We start from the raw sequence: 14,078 nt of genomic DNA, 5'->3' as shown, positions 1-14,078 counted from the left end.
AAGGGCTGGATAGATCGAAATAAACATAGAGAACTTCGGAACGTTTGGAAGTATTGATCTGTTTAGTAGCATTGTCTGTTTTATGAGATGCTTCTGTTGTGAACAGTTGACATAATGCGCAAATATATGAAATAAGAATCGAAAAATCCAAATGTTTACTCAAAGTCTACGTATTGCGCTTGATGCTTGACCGCCTGTACGGTCTCCTAGCGCCAACGGAAACCGAGTAAGTAGTGTATGACGCGAATCTTGCTGAATATTTGTTTACCACAAGGTGCGAAATGGAAAGGAACATATTATTTACTTCTATCGGCCACATGCTCACTGCTTGAATTCATCTTGTTTTCTCATTATACAAAAACCCCGACAATTCCCGACTTGACAAAAAACTGACGCCACGCCTAAAAGTGCGCTTAACGAGTTCTTTGTTTTGGGGAACAACTTTTTCTCGGTACTATCTTGATTCTATTTTGGGCATTCCAATTAACACCGCTCTGTTCACCAAATGCTTATTGGCCAATTGGCGCTCAAAAAACAAGAAACGTGTAATCCCAGAACCACCGAAAGCGCACCCCCGGAAAGCCAATCGAAAAATGTTGCCCTTGAAATTCACAAAGATTCGCAATATCCGATCGGAAATCGGAATGGGACAACTAATCATGCCAATCTCCAGCGTGGTCACCTCACAAAGCCGCATAAACCTATATTCGGAAGGACATTTCTACAACTAAGTTTCATTCACAGGTTTTTTAAGCTTAGGTGACCGACTAGGTTAGGTTCGCCACTAGGGAGTATAGTTTTGACTTTGCTGGTTTAACTATTTAATTGTCACTAGCATTAGCTGTTATAGGAGTATTGCCGCCTTCAACGGTTGTTTCTGATAGTGAGCCCAACCGGAAGGAATGTTGATCGTGATTAAAAATGATTAAAGAAACGGTTAAAGTGTCGAAAACCAAGCTTATTAATTAAACAAAACTTTTGGGTCATCGGACTACAAACAGCAGCGTGGAAGTCAGTATGAAACATGAAAGTAGCGTTCCCTCAACAGCGACGAATTATTTGTTACGCAAACTAACGGGGCCATTGTTTTCACCGTCTTTCGGCGCGGTTTGTATACAAATATAACCAGGCCGCGGCGGCTTCACCAAATACATGCTACTTTCAACTCGGCTTTTCGGTTGGTTTACCGAAGTAGGCTTCGCGTTCGTTTGGTGTACACCCATTTTCGAACAGTCCATCGAATTTTCTGGCGTTTGAAAACCCGAAAATAAGTTTTTCTGATTAGTTCATTCAGGGTTCGGTAAGATCGGTCACTAAAAATTCATCCTCAGATCGTGTGAAGATTACATTTTTTATTTCCACTTTAATACCGATTGTTTTGATACGCCACAGGAACGGATTAGAAAACAAGGCACCACACACAATGTTCACTTACGAGAAGTTTGACCGCGGTTCGTTGACCTGTCGCCGGCGTAAAAAAAGGAATGCGTTTAAATTGCACTAGTGTAAACAAAGTTGGTCGTAACACAGGATAATGACTGGCGCTACGTAATTGCAATGACGGTCACTGTCACCGTTGAGGACCTTTTTTTCATTCACGCCTAAAACCGCGTTGACCACTAACCCGCTCGGGACGAAACCACTCGAAACGCAATCGTCAACAAGACTGAAAAGCGACACAACCGAAAACACGCTCTGCGAGCCGTTTCCTGCCGTCGGACACAATCAGGGGAGTTATCCAAGTGGGAAAGAAAGAAAAGTTTGTTGTTAAACGTGTGCCCGCTCTCGCTCGTGCGATTTAGTAGGCAGAGCACACTATCGCCCCACGACTGACCACCCCGCGGGTTGCTGTGTGTGTGTGCGTCACACAGTAAGAAGCATCGGAATCGAAGAGATTTCCGACGCAGCTCTTCGCGATGATAAACGACGGACCTGAAAACGTGTAAAAGAGCAAGCACGCTCGGCCACGGGAGAGTAAAAAAAAGATAGTGGCCAAGGGAAAAGGAGTATTAAAAGCGACATGACCGCCAGACCGTGGGACGGTGTCGGCGATCGATTCATGATCGTTTTATGATCCGACCAGCGTAGTAAAAAAAAAGGTTTGCACGTGTCTGTTACTGTGCGTCTTGCGCTTAAGTAGCCGGTCGTCTATTGTCTTTTTTGCATCGTTATGTGTGTCGCTTCTTAGAAGTAAGGTTAAAAAGCACAAAGAAATCAAGGTACGAGAATGTTGATCGTCTAATCAGCGTTGTAGCAATCATTAGTTGAAATTGAGTAGCAAAAAAGTGTCATTTATCGCCATTTGAACGATCCATGTTTTCTCTTTGTAGTGAGGATTTTTGTCAAAGCCTGTCTTGTATCGTCGGTCATTTCAAATTAAAAATCGGAAACTCTGTGAGCAACGCAAAGCTATAGTTTTATCTTCGAGCCTTAAATTAAAAGCCATCAACAGAGAGATGTCAAGCGGATTACCGTCGGCTGTCCTTGCGCTTCGTTGCTTCACCACATTCCACTGTTCGGTAATAAATGGTTTTATTTCGTTCGCAAACCGTTTTTGGTCGGCGATATGTCTTTTTCGGCAAACGTTACGTGCGACGTCATTTCATCCCATAACCGGCAGCGGGCGTGTCTGGAATACGTGATGTATGGCTGTCTTGCTGCGAAGACCAAACCTGCGGATGAATATAACATTTGAAACAATTGTGTGAAGAGTCGCGTCAAGTGGAACTGGTTTGTTAGCCTGCTAACAGTGCGGCCATAGAACGCTTCCGCTTTTAGATGCACTTCTCTATTAAAGATGCACTTTGTAGGGTCAAGGCGTGTACAGTCGGTACCCCAAGGGTAACAGTCTCTGTTTGACCTCAACCGCATTGACCCTGATGCAACACTAATTTGATTTTACACGGCACACCTCTTTGATCAAACACCATAAATGAAAGATGCTTTTGAAGCCCACAGAGTGATAATAAATGGTAGCTGCCACTGTAAAAATATTTAAATTATTCATAGGACTAGGTGCCACTGTGGGTGGGTACCACGTCCAAAAGAAATATGCCCCATCATGGTGCTTTTCACTTCGATTTCCTCGCAACTTACGATGTGCGTGGGAAATAAGGTAACTGAAAAATCCTCCACGATTCAATATTTGATTCGAATGCAATCAATGCAACCGGCAAAAATGAGCAGGAAAACGGTAACGTCAAAGTTGATGTTCTTGTTGAACCGGTTCCTAAGGTAGCGATTAAATTCGCGGGTATTGGAACGCCCAAGTATTTCGCGAAGCCAGACATTTGCATGCTAATCACATCTGGCATTAAGAACCGTCTGGATCCGCTGGACGCATCGAACAGTAGAACGAAAGGTGCACCATGCTTGAAAGGAACCATACGACATAAATAATTCTTGACCAGTGGCTACATTTCTCACGCCACGTTTAGCTCGAATATCAAGGATCAGAAAACAATGATTATCGCAAATGGCGTGATATCTGAAATAGAAATATGAAACGCCTAAACGAACTATTTAAATTATGCATTCCGATCAGTCCTCGAAAACGCACAGCTATTTTAGTTTGAGAGAAGTTGGGCAAAAAACACGGGACTTAAAATATTTTCTGAAAATGAAAATGTGAAAAATCGTGTTTTTTACTCAGTTTAAATGTATATAAACTGATGCGAGGGTATGTGTAATATAAAGTTAAAGAATCAAAAACTTATTGGTCATCATGTCATGTGCCACCGGACGTGGGCAAAAGCAAGTTTGATTGGACATAGACATTCTTATAGTACTAGTACTTCGTAGTACATAGTGCATAGGTGGTATATTTCTCTTTAAATCTAGTTATTTCATGTTAAGTTATATTATCTTCACTTTTTCTTCTATATTCTTGTGGTTTTGTGATAGAGTTACCTTCGGTATCGGAACATTTTTGCATTATTCTGCAATCGCGCAGTTTTGTAAACTGAAGCCATAATCGACAGGAGTTGTACATTAGCTCAGATTTTAAAAGAATGAACGTGCGGTTGATGATGCGGGTTTTGTGAAAACAAATGTGAATGATGAAACGATGTCGATGTAATAATGATAAAAATCAATCATCTTATGAAGATTTCGATTCTTACGCCTATTTACCGGCTTTTTCATTTGCTGTATTTTTTCTCCGGTGCGCAGAGATTTGTGTGTTTCGTTTGTGTCTGTTCTTCGCTGCCCTCTATTGGGCCTCCCTTTTTTGTTCTTTTGTTCAGTTCAGCAGTTCGGGTTCGTATGCTGTGTCATACTGTGGTGTGATTATGCTTATTGTAATTTTTAGTTTCATTTATTTGTATAATTCAGTCAATGGTAACCATTTCAGCGGATTTTGCTTGCATCTTGGGTTTCCCATTCCGTAGCACGCGTTATATGATACTATCTTACGGCTTAATCGTCACACTCACAAAGGTCTACACGGCTCCAGCCAATCAAATTTTGTTTTAATTTTCACTACTTCACCTGTTTATCGCCTTTATGCCGTAAAAATCTATCGCTTCCAAACGTTTAACTCGCTGTAAAGTTCTCTTTATGGGTGGTGATTTCCATTTGTAATTGCTGCGGGATATATATGGGTTTTGAAATAAAACAAGACCATAACTCAAAGCCGAACTTCAAATCCTATCGTTTGTTTCGCTTGATAGCGTACACGGTTATGGTGCAGAGAGAAGGGTACACCTTTTGCCGTGGTCACCGGACTTTAGCTAGGAATGCACATTCCTTTTCATTGCAGAACACAAACTTGTGTTGCTTTTTTAAATGTGTGCGCAATGGCCATGAACATAAAAATTTGTTCAAAATTCTTCTCTTCTGCTTACGTATCACTAGAAAGTAGCCATTTCCCAATTTCGTTCCTTCTATTTTGAGTTTTGAATGACCAGTGTGCAATACTCCAAGGGCAGTTATTATCTTTGAGCAGAGTTTTGAGTCGCTTAGAGTAGTTGGGTAGAAGTGCGCAAGGAAAACCTTAGCCACATGTAGCTTATAAGTTTTATCAAAATACGCTAGCAATAATCGAGCCTCCAAAAAGTCACGCGGAAAGTATAGTAGTTTCGGGACTTTCGAAAGCATGTTTCTTACGCATTACGGAAGGCTGTAGCAATGTAAGCAAATGGCAGCGCAGCGCGTTGTTCGCCCGCCGGGTCTGCGAAACTGACGAGGAACTTTTGTATAGCTAATAAGGAGCGATCACCACCTTCTCCTACGTTGGCTCTAACCTTTAACTGTAAATCTGTACGACGACTTGTATCATTTATGACATTTTGTGATGCTGGATGATTTTGCTGCAGTTATGATAACTTTTATTGCTATATATTACTAGATCTCTTTATCATCTGACGCGAATTTGCATAATCTACGCAAGTTACGTGTGCGCTGTATGACCCTTTTTTTTGCTAGTCTTTGGAGTTTATAATTGATTTGGAAACGTCCCCATCCGTAATACGATCAGTGTGCCATCACTCCACTTCGTGAGTAAGCGACGCGATAATATGCTCGAGGATGAGAAGAAGCACTGCTCTCGTCGTCCAGTCGCACCTTGCCCATTCGGGCAATTATCGGTACCTCACCAAGTGTACGGTTCGAATCTTTCAGTCTTACTGGTTTCGATCAGTCAAATAACACACAATTTTGTTATCTGTTCGTTCCGTCCACGGCATATTCGCATCGAAATGATGAGTCGTTTTAACTAAGTAGATGAACGTGCGTCAGTTCGTGACGCCGTTTCGTCGACGGTGAGATGTGCTTACGGGCGACTGTCTTCGTAGTCGGTGACAATGGCTTGATCGGTTATAAGCAGCGTCAATAACGCTCTACGTTTTTGATCTACTAATTCCTAGGGCGCTCCACGCAAGAAGAAGCTATCTTCGATAGAAGAAGTCTATGTTTCCGGTCAGCCTCTGTTTCATTGGCTAATTGTCGCCACTTCGTCGCGTCGTGTGACAAGTTCTTCAATACAAACTAAAAAGAATAGCTGGAAGTTACAGTGCAAGATTTCCATATTGCAGTGGCGAATAAAGAGTATCTCAAAGAATGCCTGACCGCCGGCGTAAGGCCCGTCATGGCCGGATATAATGTAAAATTTAAGTTCCTAAACATAATCGATTGTTTATATCTACGAATACACAACATTTGTTTACGTGCACACATTACAAATGTAAGACATCCTAAAGCGAGCAAGATATCGAAAGGGACTGGAATTGCGTTTTATCATAGGAAGAAGAAAAAACAAGAAGCCGCATTGCTTTAGCATCTTCAGGCGGGTACTTAATTTCATCGAGCATCTCTCCATCACTATACCCCTCTTAAATCGTTTTCATTTAATGTGTTTAGTACTTAGTAACCGTATTCTCGTTATTGTTATTGTTTACGCAAACTCATTAAATGATGTCCATTTGTCAGTATCAGACTCTGGTGTTTCACTCACGAACACTGCAATTTTTCTTTGCATTTAGTTTTGTAGTTGCTGTTGCCTCCTTCTTGCCTGTAAGCGATCGTTTTCACTTTTCACTAGTCTTTTTCACGTAGTTTTAGCGTACATAAAATATACTCTCGCGATAGTTTTTTTTCGTTAATTTTAATAAATCTACTTTCATGTTCGATTCTCTTATTACTGTATGGCAACTTTTGCTAGTAGTAATTTGATTTATGCTTATAGCTTTCTTTTCCTTCCTTTCACTTCCGCAAGATTGGTGATAAAAATCGTTTTTTTTTCGCACGAGGATGAGTGAACGTTAGTGAATTCCTTTGCACCCCCGACGCGTACTGGCTGATCGATCCTTATCATTGTTCCTTCGGGGGAAAAAGGGTAGAAAAGTATTGCATAGTGCTTTTTTCGGTTTTTTGTTTCTCTTTGTCGTGAGAGAAAAGGTTGGCGTTGGCAACTGGCTTTGCACAAGCTTTTGCGTTAGGTTTTCAATCACCGCAGTGTTTAGAGTGATTTCGGTCGGTTTTTCATGCATAATTTGCGTGGCACTAGGAGTAGCATATAAGCCGCGTCCAACACGGGCGCGCAGCGATAATCGATGGCGTCCGTGGGCTCTTCTCTCGGTGTCCGCGTTTTGAATGATCAGTTTTCATGTGAATCACTTGGAGTTATACATTCTTTTAAATGTTATTTTGTGAATACTTCAGAAAAGTTTTTCGTTCTCAGTCTGCGCCCTCCAACCGTGTTTTACTGTCTGCACTACTTGGTTTCGCTTACAAAATCACATCTTCTAAATGAAGGCAGTTTAATTGCCAACATTGCTTTTTTGGAATATTATTCGTTATCCCATTCATCGCTTCACTTTACATATTACTCTTGCTCTCTCATCACCGGATATCCATCTGCTGTCACTGAATTCGCTAGGTGATTGGTATACCACTTCTTCGCTTTGTACCATCGGCTGACCACACCTCAAAGGTTGCGCTCCCATCATTGTGCCTTTGCCACGCTGAAAGAGCTACGGGTTTTCGTATCCTTACGTTTAATTGCCTTATGAATTCTTCGCGGAGTTTGGGTCCATTCGCAGCAACAAACCGTAGCCGCGCGTTTGCCGTCGGAATAGAGGGAATTGGGAGAAGATAAAAGCTTATTTTAAAAACCTTAACGTTGTACAGTGTATATGCATCTCGCGTAAGTGAGAGCCGTTTGATAGCATAGTCCCTTAACACTAATACGAAAATTTGAACATTCTGTCTGGCAGTATCTTCTCTAGTGCTTCGTGCTTTCGGTCAAAAGCTGAAGAATATTACAATTGGTTTCACAAAAGTTACTTACGAATACGTTTTGCGAAAGAGATTCTACCGTGGGAACCACGATCGATTCCTTCGTCGTGGTGGTGGTGGTGAAGATGTGATCTTCAATACGCGCTAACGAGCCAATTAAATTGATCTTTGCTATGTAAAAACATGATAGTGTACCTAAAACTAAACAGAACATGCACGTTCGCACATGATCATAACTACGGGGATCACAACTAATTGGTTTAATGGTGTAAAAATATAGAATTACAATTTGAAGATTACCGTCATTTTGGCTCGCAGGATCACAAGAATCCGTTTTCTAGGCGATTGTAAGCGGTGCAAGAAAACCAAAGCCTCAGCGGCTCGTGATTGGCGCACATTGACTGGGACATGTTTGTACGTTAAACTTCGAGGGTTGAATTATAATGCTGCCCAGGGTATAACATCATTCGCCGATGCCACACACCCGAGTGATTCGTTGAAGTAGATGGGAGAATCTAATAAAATAACGCAATATTAACTCATAGCTCTTACTAAACAAATCTTTTTAACAATATGAATGTGGTTCTTATGGAACGCAAAAGTTTGCATTATTTTTAACGTTTAAACAGTCCGAAATTGTGTTACGCAACATGCGCTATCTTCGTGTTCTATTACTCTAAAAAGAATTATTCGAATTGCATAATTTCGATTTCGATTCGATTAAAACAACATTCTCCACAGAGACATATAAAAAGTTTCCACCTCGCTTGAATCGTGCGCATGAAAATGACTTCCTCTTCTAACTGCTTGCAGTTCAAGCTACAGCAGTACAGTTACTTAAATCAAAAATCAAATCTTACAATATTATCATCCTATTTCTCCGCTTTTCTGCGTGAGGGGCGCGTTGGTGTGATGTGGTCAAATTATTAAGTATTATACTTGGTCAAATACACTCATGCGAAGAGTTTTCTAGATTGATTCACCGAGAAGTGAAGGGTTGTTGGACAACCACTCTTGACAGACAACAAGAATTAACGATTATCGGAACGACACGGGGAACAATTGAACATAAGAGGTCACGATACTCAAAAACAACGTGTAATGTGTAGTAAAAAAAACCCAAAGCCGGGAAAATGGTTAAGATACCTCGAGCTTGCTTCGTATCGAGCGCAGTATTGTTATGTGTGACATTTTCTAACATTAACTAGACGGCTGGACAAGGAAAACTAAATTCACGACGTTGCTGTATGATTTGTATTATTTTCTATTCACTTTTTTCTGTTTGTTTGTTCAGTCAGTTCAGTCTTTTTCGATAAGTTGTTGTGTCAATCTTTGTGTTTCGTCATCTTCTCCGTTCATCTCTTGTTTTCTCACTCGATGATAAACAAATAAACTATGCTCCTTACTACTCCTCAACCGTACTCTCACGAATTTCGCGTTTTTCGTTTCCTTTTAGCAACGATTCGCAAATAATTATTCATTACAGAGCAAATGTGACTACAGAGCGCAAAGAAAATTTCACTAGTAAAAACATTCAACCGCGCATTAAGTGGGCGCGAAAACATTTAGGACCTACCAAACCGAACAGAAATTAAAACGTAGAATCGACTTGTAGAACACTGGCACCGGCACATGTTTGTCGCAAACTTGTGTGCACGGGGCCACCTAAAAGCTCCCGAAAACCGGGGAGCGTATTATCCTACTATTAGTTTCGTTATTTACCTAAAATTGTACTATATTTACGATGCATCATCATCTTTTGACTCCTATATTCCTTGCTGGACGCTCTGTCCATCTTCCACGTTCTCGTTTTTTTTTAGATTTGATCCATTTGCTACATTTGAAGACAATTTGTTACACGACTACCAAACAAAAACACCATATAGGTAGGAATACAGGGCTTTTCTTGCACCTTTCATCCTCTGTTCAGTTCCTCCACACTATTTGCCCAATTTCTTTATCCACCGTTTCCATTCTTCCCATTTGTCTAATGCTGCTTGTACTTTTAAGTTTCCGAATAAATTCATTTTAAGCTTCTGTTTACGGGTTTTCTCTGTTTCATCGTCATTTGCCGTTGGTTTTGTTCTTTTTAGACAGTAAATTGTCTTTTTTGCTCTTTGCTTTAAATTACATAATTTTGTGTATCAAACCTTGCTCTTCCTCTATATCTGTACACCACGGGTCGCGGCAGACCGTGTGCGCGATCCGGAGCGAGGAGCGGGCTGTGTTGTATGAAGACTAAAAACAAAATCACGTCACTAACACGCTTTAAAAACACGTCTCGAGGTAGGTAGCGTTACGGGTACATGTAATAAGTATAAATTAACGATCACTTTCTCATTCATTTTACACACATTTCCGCTCTCTCGCGCATACTTTCTTTTGTTCTGTCTATCCCTCTCTCTCTCACCTTCTCATTTCTTAGCACGTTTTTTACTTTACACTTGTTACACCTCGCCGAAGTCTTAATTTTTGCATGTTTTGCACACCTAAAGGAGAGGAGAATCGTCCCGGCGACAGTGGTTAAAAAAGCAATTTTTGGCAGTTTATTTTTGTTATGGTTTCCCTTTTCCAACGCTATCACCGATCACCGGGACACATTAGTAGATTTGGATAAAGGTTTTCTGTGGACTGCACTGGTCCCGGGCGTCCGGTGAGGTTTCGACCATCACTACGAGCCGACCGTCCGGTAGCAGAGCAACGTCGCTGGGGCGATCTTTTTCGTCCATCCCGACCGCAAGCATCCCGTTCGATGAGGGCCTGATTTCGGTCTGCGAAATAATGTGAACGCGACAGAGAGAAACTTAGAGCTTGGCCACGGCCAATTCGACACAGGCCCGTCGATGCGGTCGAACTTACCACCCACAGGAACTCTAGCTGCGGAGAGAAGATGAGTACACGCTGGTTCTTGGAATCAGCGACAATCACCCGGCCATCGTCGTCGCAGCAGATACCCGACGGGCGACTAAACTCGTGCACTGCGGAACCCTCATGTCCTTTGGCGGCCAGGACCTTGCGTGGGCAAGCGAAGAGATAACGGGTTAACGCCGGCACAAAACCACCTAGCACACACACCCGTTTTGCTGCTTACCTTCGATAGTGTCGCATCGATCAGCAGCAGTCGGTGGTTTTCAAAGTCCGAGATGATAATGTCTCCCTGGGGCGTAAAGCAGGCCCCCCGGGGAGTCGTCAAACCCTTCAAGTACCGGCTGTGATTGACACCGTCGAAGCTGAACCGCGAGATAAACAACCCATCCGGGCTGAACAGCTGCACGCGATGGTTTCGCGAGTCGGTCACCAGTATCTCGCCCTTCATGTTAACCGCCACGTCCCACGGGTACTGAAATTGGCCACACTCCTTCCCGTAGCTGCCGAACTTTAGCAGAAACATGCCACCGGCTGAGAACACCTGCACCCGGTGGTTGTCCTTGTCGACGACGATGATGCGGCCCTGCCCGTCGGTGCAAATGCCGGCCGGTAGGTCGAACTGCCCGTTGGCGGTGCCCTTCGAGCCAAACTTAAGCTTGAACGTGCCGTCGGGGTAAAAGATCTGCACCCGGTTGTTGCGCCGATCGGCCACCAGTATGTGACCATCCTTGTCCACCGTGATGCCCCATGGGCGCGAGACCTGCCCGTCTTCGTGGCCATCGAATCCGAACGTTAAACTTGGTCCGACGGCCGGTTTCGTGGACACATGGTTCCCGCAACCGGGAATGCATTGGCCCATGATCGGGGCACCAGGTATGGGCCCGATACCGAACGAAGTCGGCGAAGATGCAAGCACCCCGCCAGAAGCGCCCCCCGGGCCACCTTTGCCCATCGACTCCCAGGTGGACGAGCAACCGAGGCGCTGGGCTGGTGTTGTGCTTCGAACGATCGGACGGCGGGTGAGAATATTGCCACCAGGGACACCACCACCCGGTCCACCTGCAGCATTTCCCGAACCTAGCACGCCGCTACCGATACTCCCGCACGGGGGTCCACCTTGCAGGCAAGACATACCCGCCGCTGACGAACCATTACTCGACACCGAATTGCTTCGCTGGCCAACGAGCATCACATCGCCCTGCATCCGTATCTCCTGCAGCAGCTCAAAATTGGGTGCCGCAAAGGTAATAAACTCCTCCTTCGGTTGCAGATTCTTGTACATGGCGGCAAACTGCTCCATCTGGCTTTCGCCGGTCGTCAGCGTTTTCGCTATCTCCATACTGCTCATCACCGGCACCGCATCGAGTGCCTTCGTCAGCATGTCCGACGTTTGCGACAAACCGGCCAGTGCGGCCCGAAGGCCCGCCATCTGGTCCGACAGTGAGGTTAGCTTCTGCTGGCGGAACTTGTCCACTCGCTCGAGCAGCGTCCGCTCGCGGTCTTCCGCGGCCAGTATGAAGTGGCGCATCGCTTTGCGAATGCGAGCAGACGCCTCCATCGCGTCCCGTTCGACTGCCTGCGAGTACGTAACGGCCCGGTCGATGCTCGCCTTGATGTACTTCGTACCCAGCTTGCCGCTCTCGAGGATGGAGAGAATCTTGTCCGATGCCCCGTGCTGTACGCTCGATACCGGAATGCACGAATGATCCTTGTGTTCCCACAGTGTACACTCCTGGCACACGACTTTCTTGCACGATTCGCACAGATAGCGCAACACCTCACCGTGCACATCGCAGTGCGGCTCCGATAGCACTCCGGCACCGAGGCAGCCACCGGATGCTCCTGATCCAATGATCCCTCCACTGGCAACGCCGCCACCGCCAAGCAGACAGGGAGCCGATCCTATCGGCGAGATCGTGGTGATCGCGATCACGCAGTGCTCTTTCGTGAACGCGTTCTTGCCGTGCAGCACTGTGCAGTCCTCGCACAGGACATCGTTGCAATCGAGACAGCGGCTCGACGCGTGCGTGTCACACCGGCCGCAGATAGCACCGACCGACGACGGACAGTGACTGCCGTTGGACGAGTTTGTCTGTGGTGACGTGCTCGGTGTCATGTGATGGGAGGCGGTTCCGATTGCACCGAGTATTTCGCTGGCAGCGGACGATCCGCCACCACCGTTGCCGCTGCCGATGATGCCCACGCCACCGCCGACGTGGCTACCGATGTGACCGTGAGGGTGGCTACTGCCGCCGCTGCCCGTCGAACTGCCCGTCCCGATTGCACCCAAAACGTTGGAGAACAGCAGATCCTCCGTAATACTTATGCTATCACGGTCCAGTGACGTGTTGTTATTGCTACAAAGACACAAAGTAGATGGAATTAGATGGAAGCTAAGACACGGAGTTCCAACGTTACAATCGCATCTCCAACAGGAACTTGGATCATTCTGCCAGTCGCTAGCCGCGGAGCCGTTTACCTTTGTGGAACCATAACCGGCCCCGAGCTCGACTTGAGCGGCCCATCCCACCGGGGCAGTGCGGTGAACAGGCTCGAGAAGAAGAGGTGATCATTCGAGTTGAAGTCTTCGTTGCCACCGGGGCCTCCGCTGGAGCCACCGTTGGCCGGCTGTGGCGTTATCTGCATCGATGAAGCACCATTGGATAACAGTGCCATAATCGTGTTTTATTCTGCAAACAAACATGTGAACGAAAAAGGAACACGCATTAGTAAGTGTCTGCCACACCACGGCCCTACAAAAGTTACATTGAATTTGATTTATCTACTAAAAAGTTATCGATATAACTGGAAAACAAAATTGTTTCAATTTTATTTATAGAACATGGCCATTTTAGGGCACATTATTTGAGGCGAACGGTTGGAATATTAAAAATTACGAATTTCAATACCACACAAGCTGTGCGTCGAAAGTAATCCTTTGTTCTGTGCTTTCCCACCGGAAGCGTACTGGAAATGGATACGCAGGCTCATGTTTCCAACGCAGAATATCGATTAAACTTGACAGGAAATGGATTTCTAAAGCAAACTAAGTGTCGTCTTTCACATTTGTCGTTAGGTTTCTTCAACAAACGCACGATAAATGGCCGTTGCAGTTACGCAGCAATACAGGCGCCTCGGTCTCGGTCTAGGCCCTTGCATAGCTTGTAAAAAATGGTCCATCCTAGGAGACACACTCCATGGGTGTGCACACACAAATGGGATCCTTCCAGAGGGACGGGAACAAGAAAATGCCGAACCTCATAGATAGTGCATTCCGAGAACGGTACATTCGGTGCATCCTTCATCCCGGTAGTTCCAATAACGAGAATGTCTAGCAAAGAGAAGCTGAGATTTTTTTACACTCCTTAAAGTCTCTGTTTCCGTCTGCTTCGTAGTCGTAGGAAAGGATGAAGAAAAACTCGGCGTAAGACGTCAAAATGAAACCGTAACGCAGTTGACCTCTTGTTCGCCGCGGA

At 44.8% G+C, this 14,078-nt stretch overlaps 1 protein-coding gene across 1 annotated transcript; it reads right to left on the bottom strand.

Annotated features, from left to right (window-relative positions):
• Positions 1-10,334: 10,334 nt before the first annotated feature.
• LOC128268073 (protein wech) lies at positions 10,335-13,278 on the bottom strand. The gene is made up of 4 exons (XM_053005082.1): positions 13,082-13,278; positions 10,826-12,959; positions 10,594-10,746; positions 10,335-10,505 (listed from the first exon to the last, which is right to left on the bottom strand). Exons 1-4 carry the CDS (start codon positions 13,276-13,278, stop codon positions 10,335-10,337), a joined length of 2,655 nt encoding a protein of 884 aa, XP_052861042.1.
• Between the last annotated feature and the right edge of the window lie 800 nt (positions 13,279-14,078).

This window comes from Anopheles cruzii, chromosome 2, assembly GCF_943734635.1.
Source record: "Anopheles cruzii chromosome 2, idAnoCruzAS_RS32_06, whole genome shotgun sequence".
NCBI lineage: Eukaryota > Metazoa > Arthropoda > Insecta > Diptera > Culicidae > Anopheles > Anopheles cruzii.
This window is presented reverse-complemented; position numbering and strand designations above follow the sequence as displayed.

Bases quoted from the DNA above. Each gene is read 5' to 3' on its own strand.
- LOC128268073 (XM_053005082.1), bottom strand. From the start codon at position 13,278: ATGGCACTGTTATCCAATGGTGCTTCATCGATGCAGATAACGCCACAG. The intron at 12,960-13,081 runs GTAAACGGCTCC...GTGTCTTTGTAG, and splicing joins CCGGTTATGGTTCCACAAAG to CAATAACAACACGTCACTGG. The intron at 10,747-10,825 runs GTAAGCAGCAAA...TGCCCACGCAAG, and splicing joins TCGATGCGACACTATCGAAG to GTCCTGGCCGCCAAAGGACA.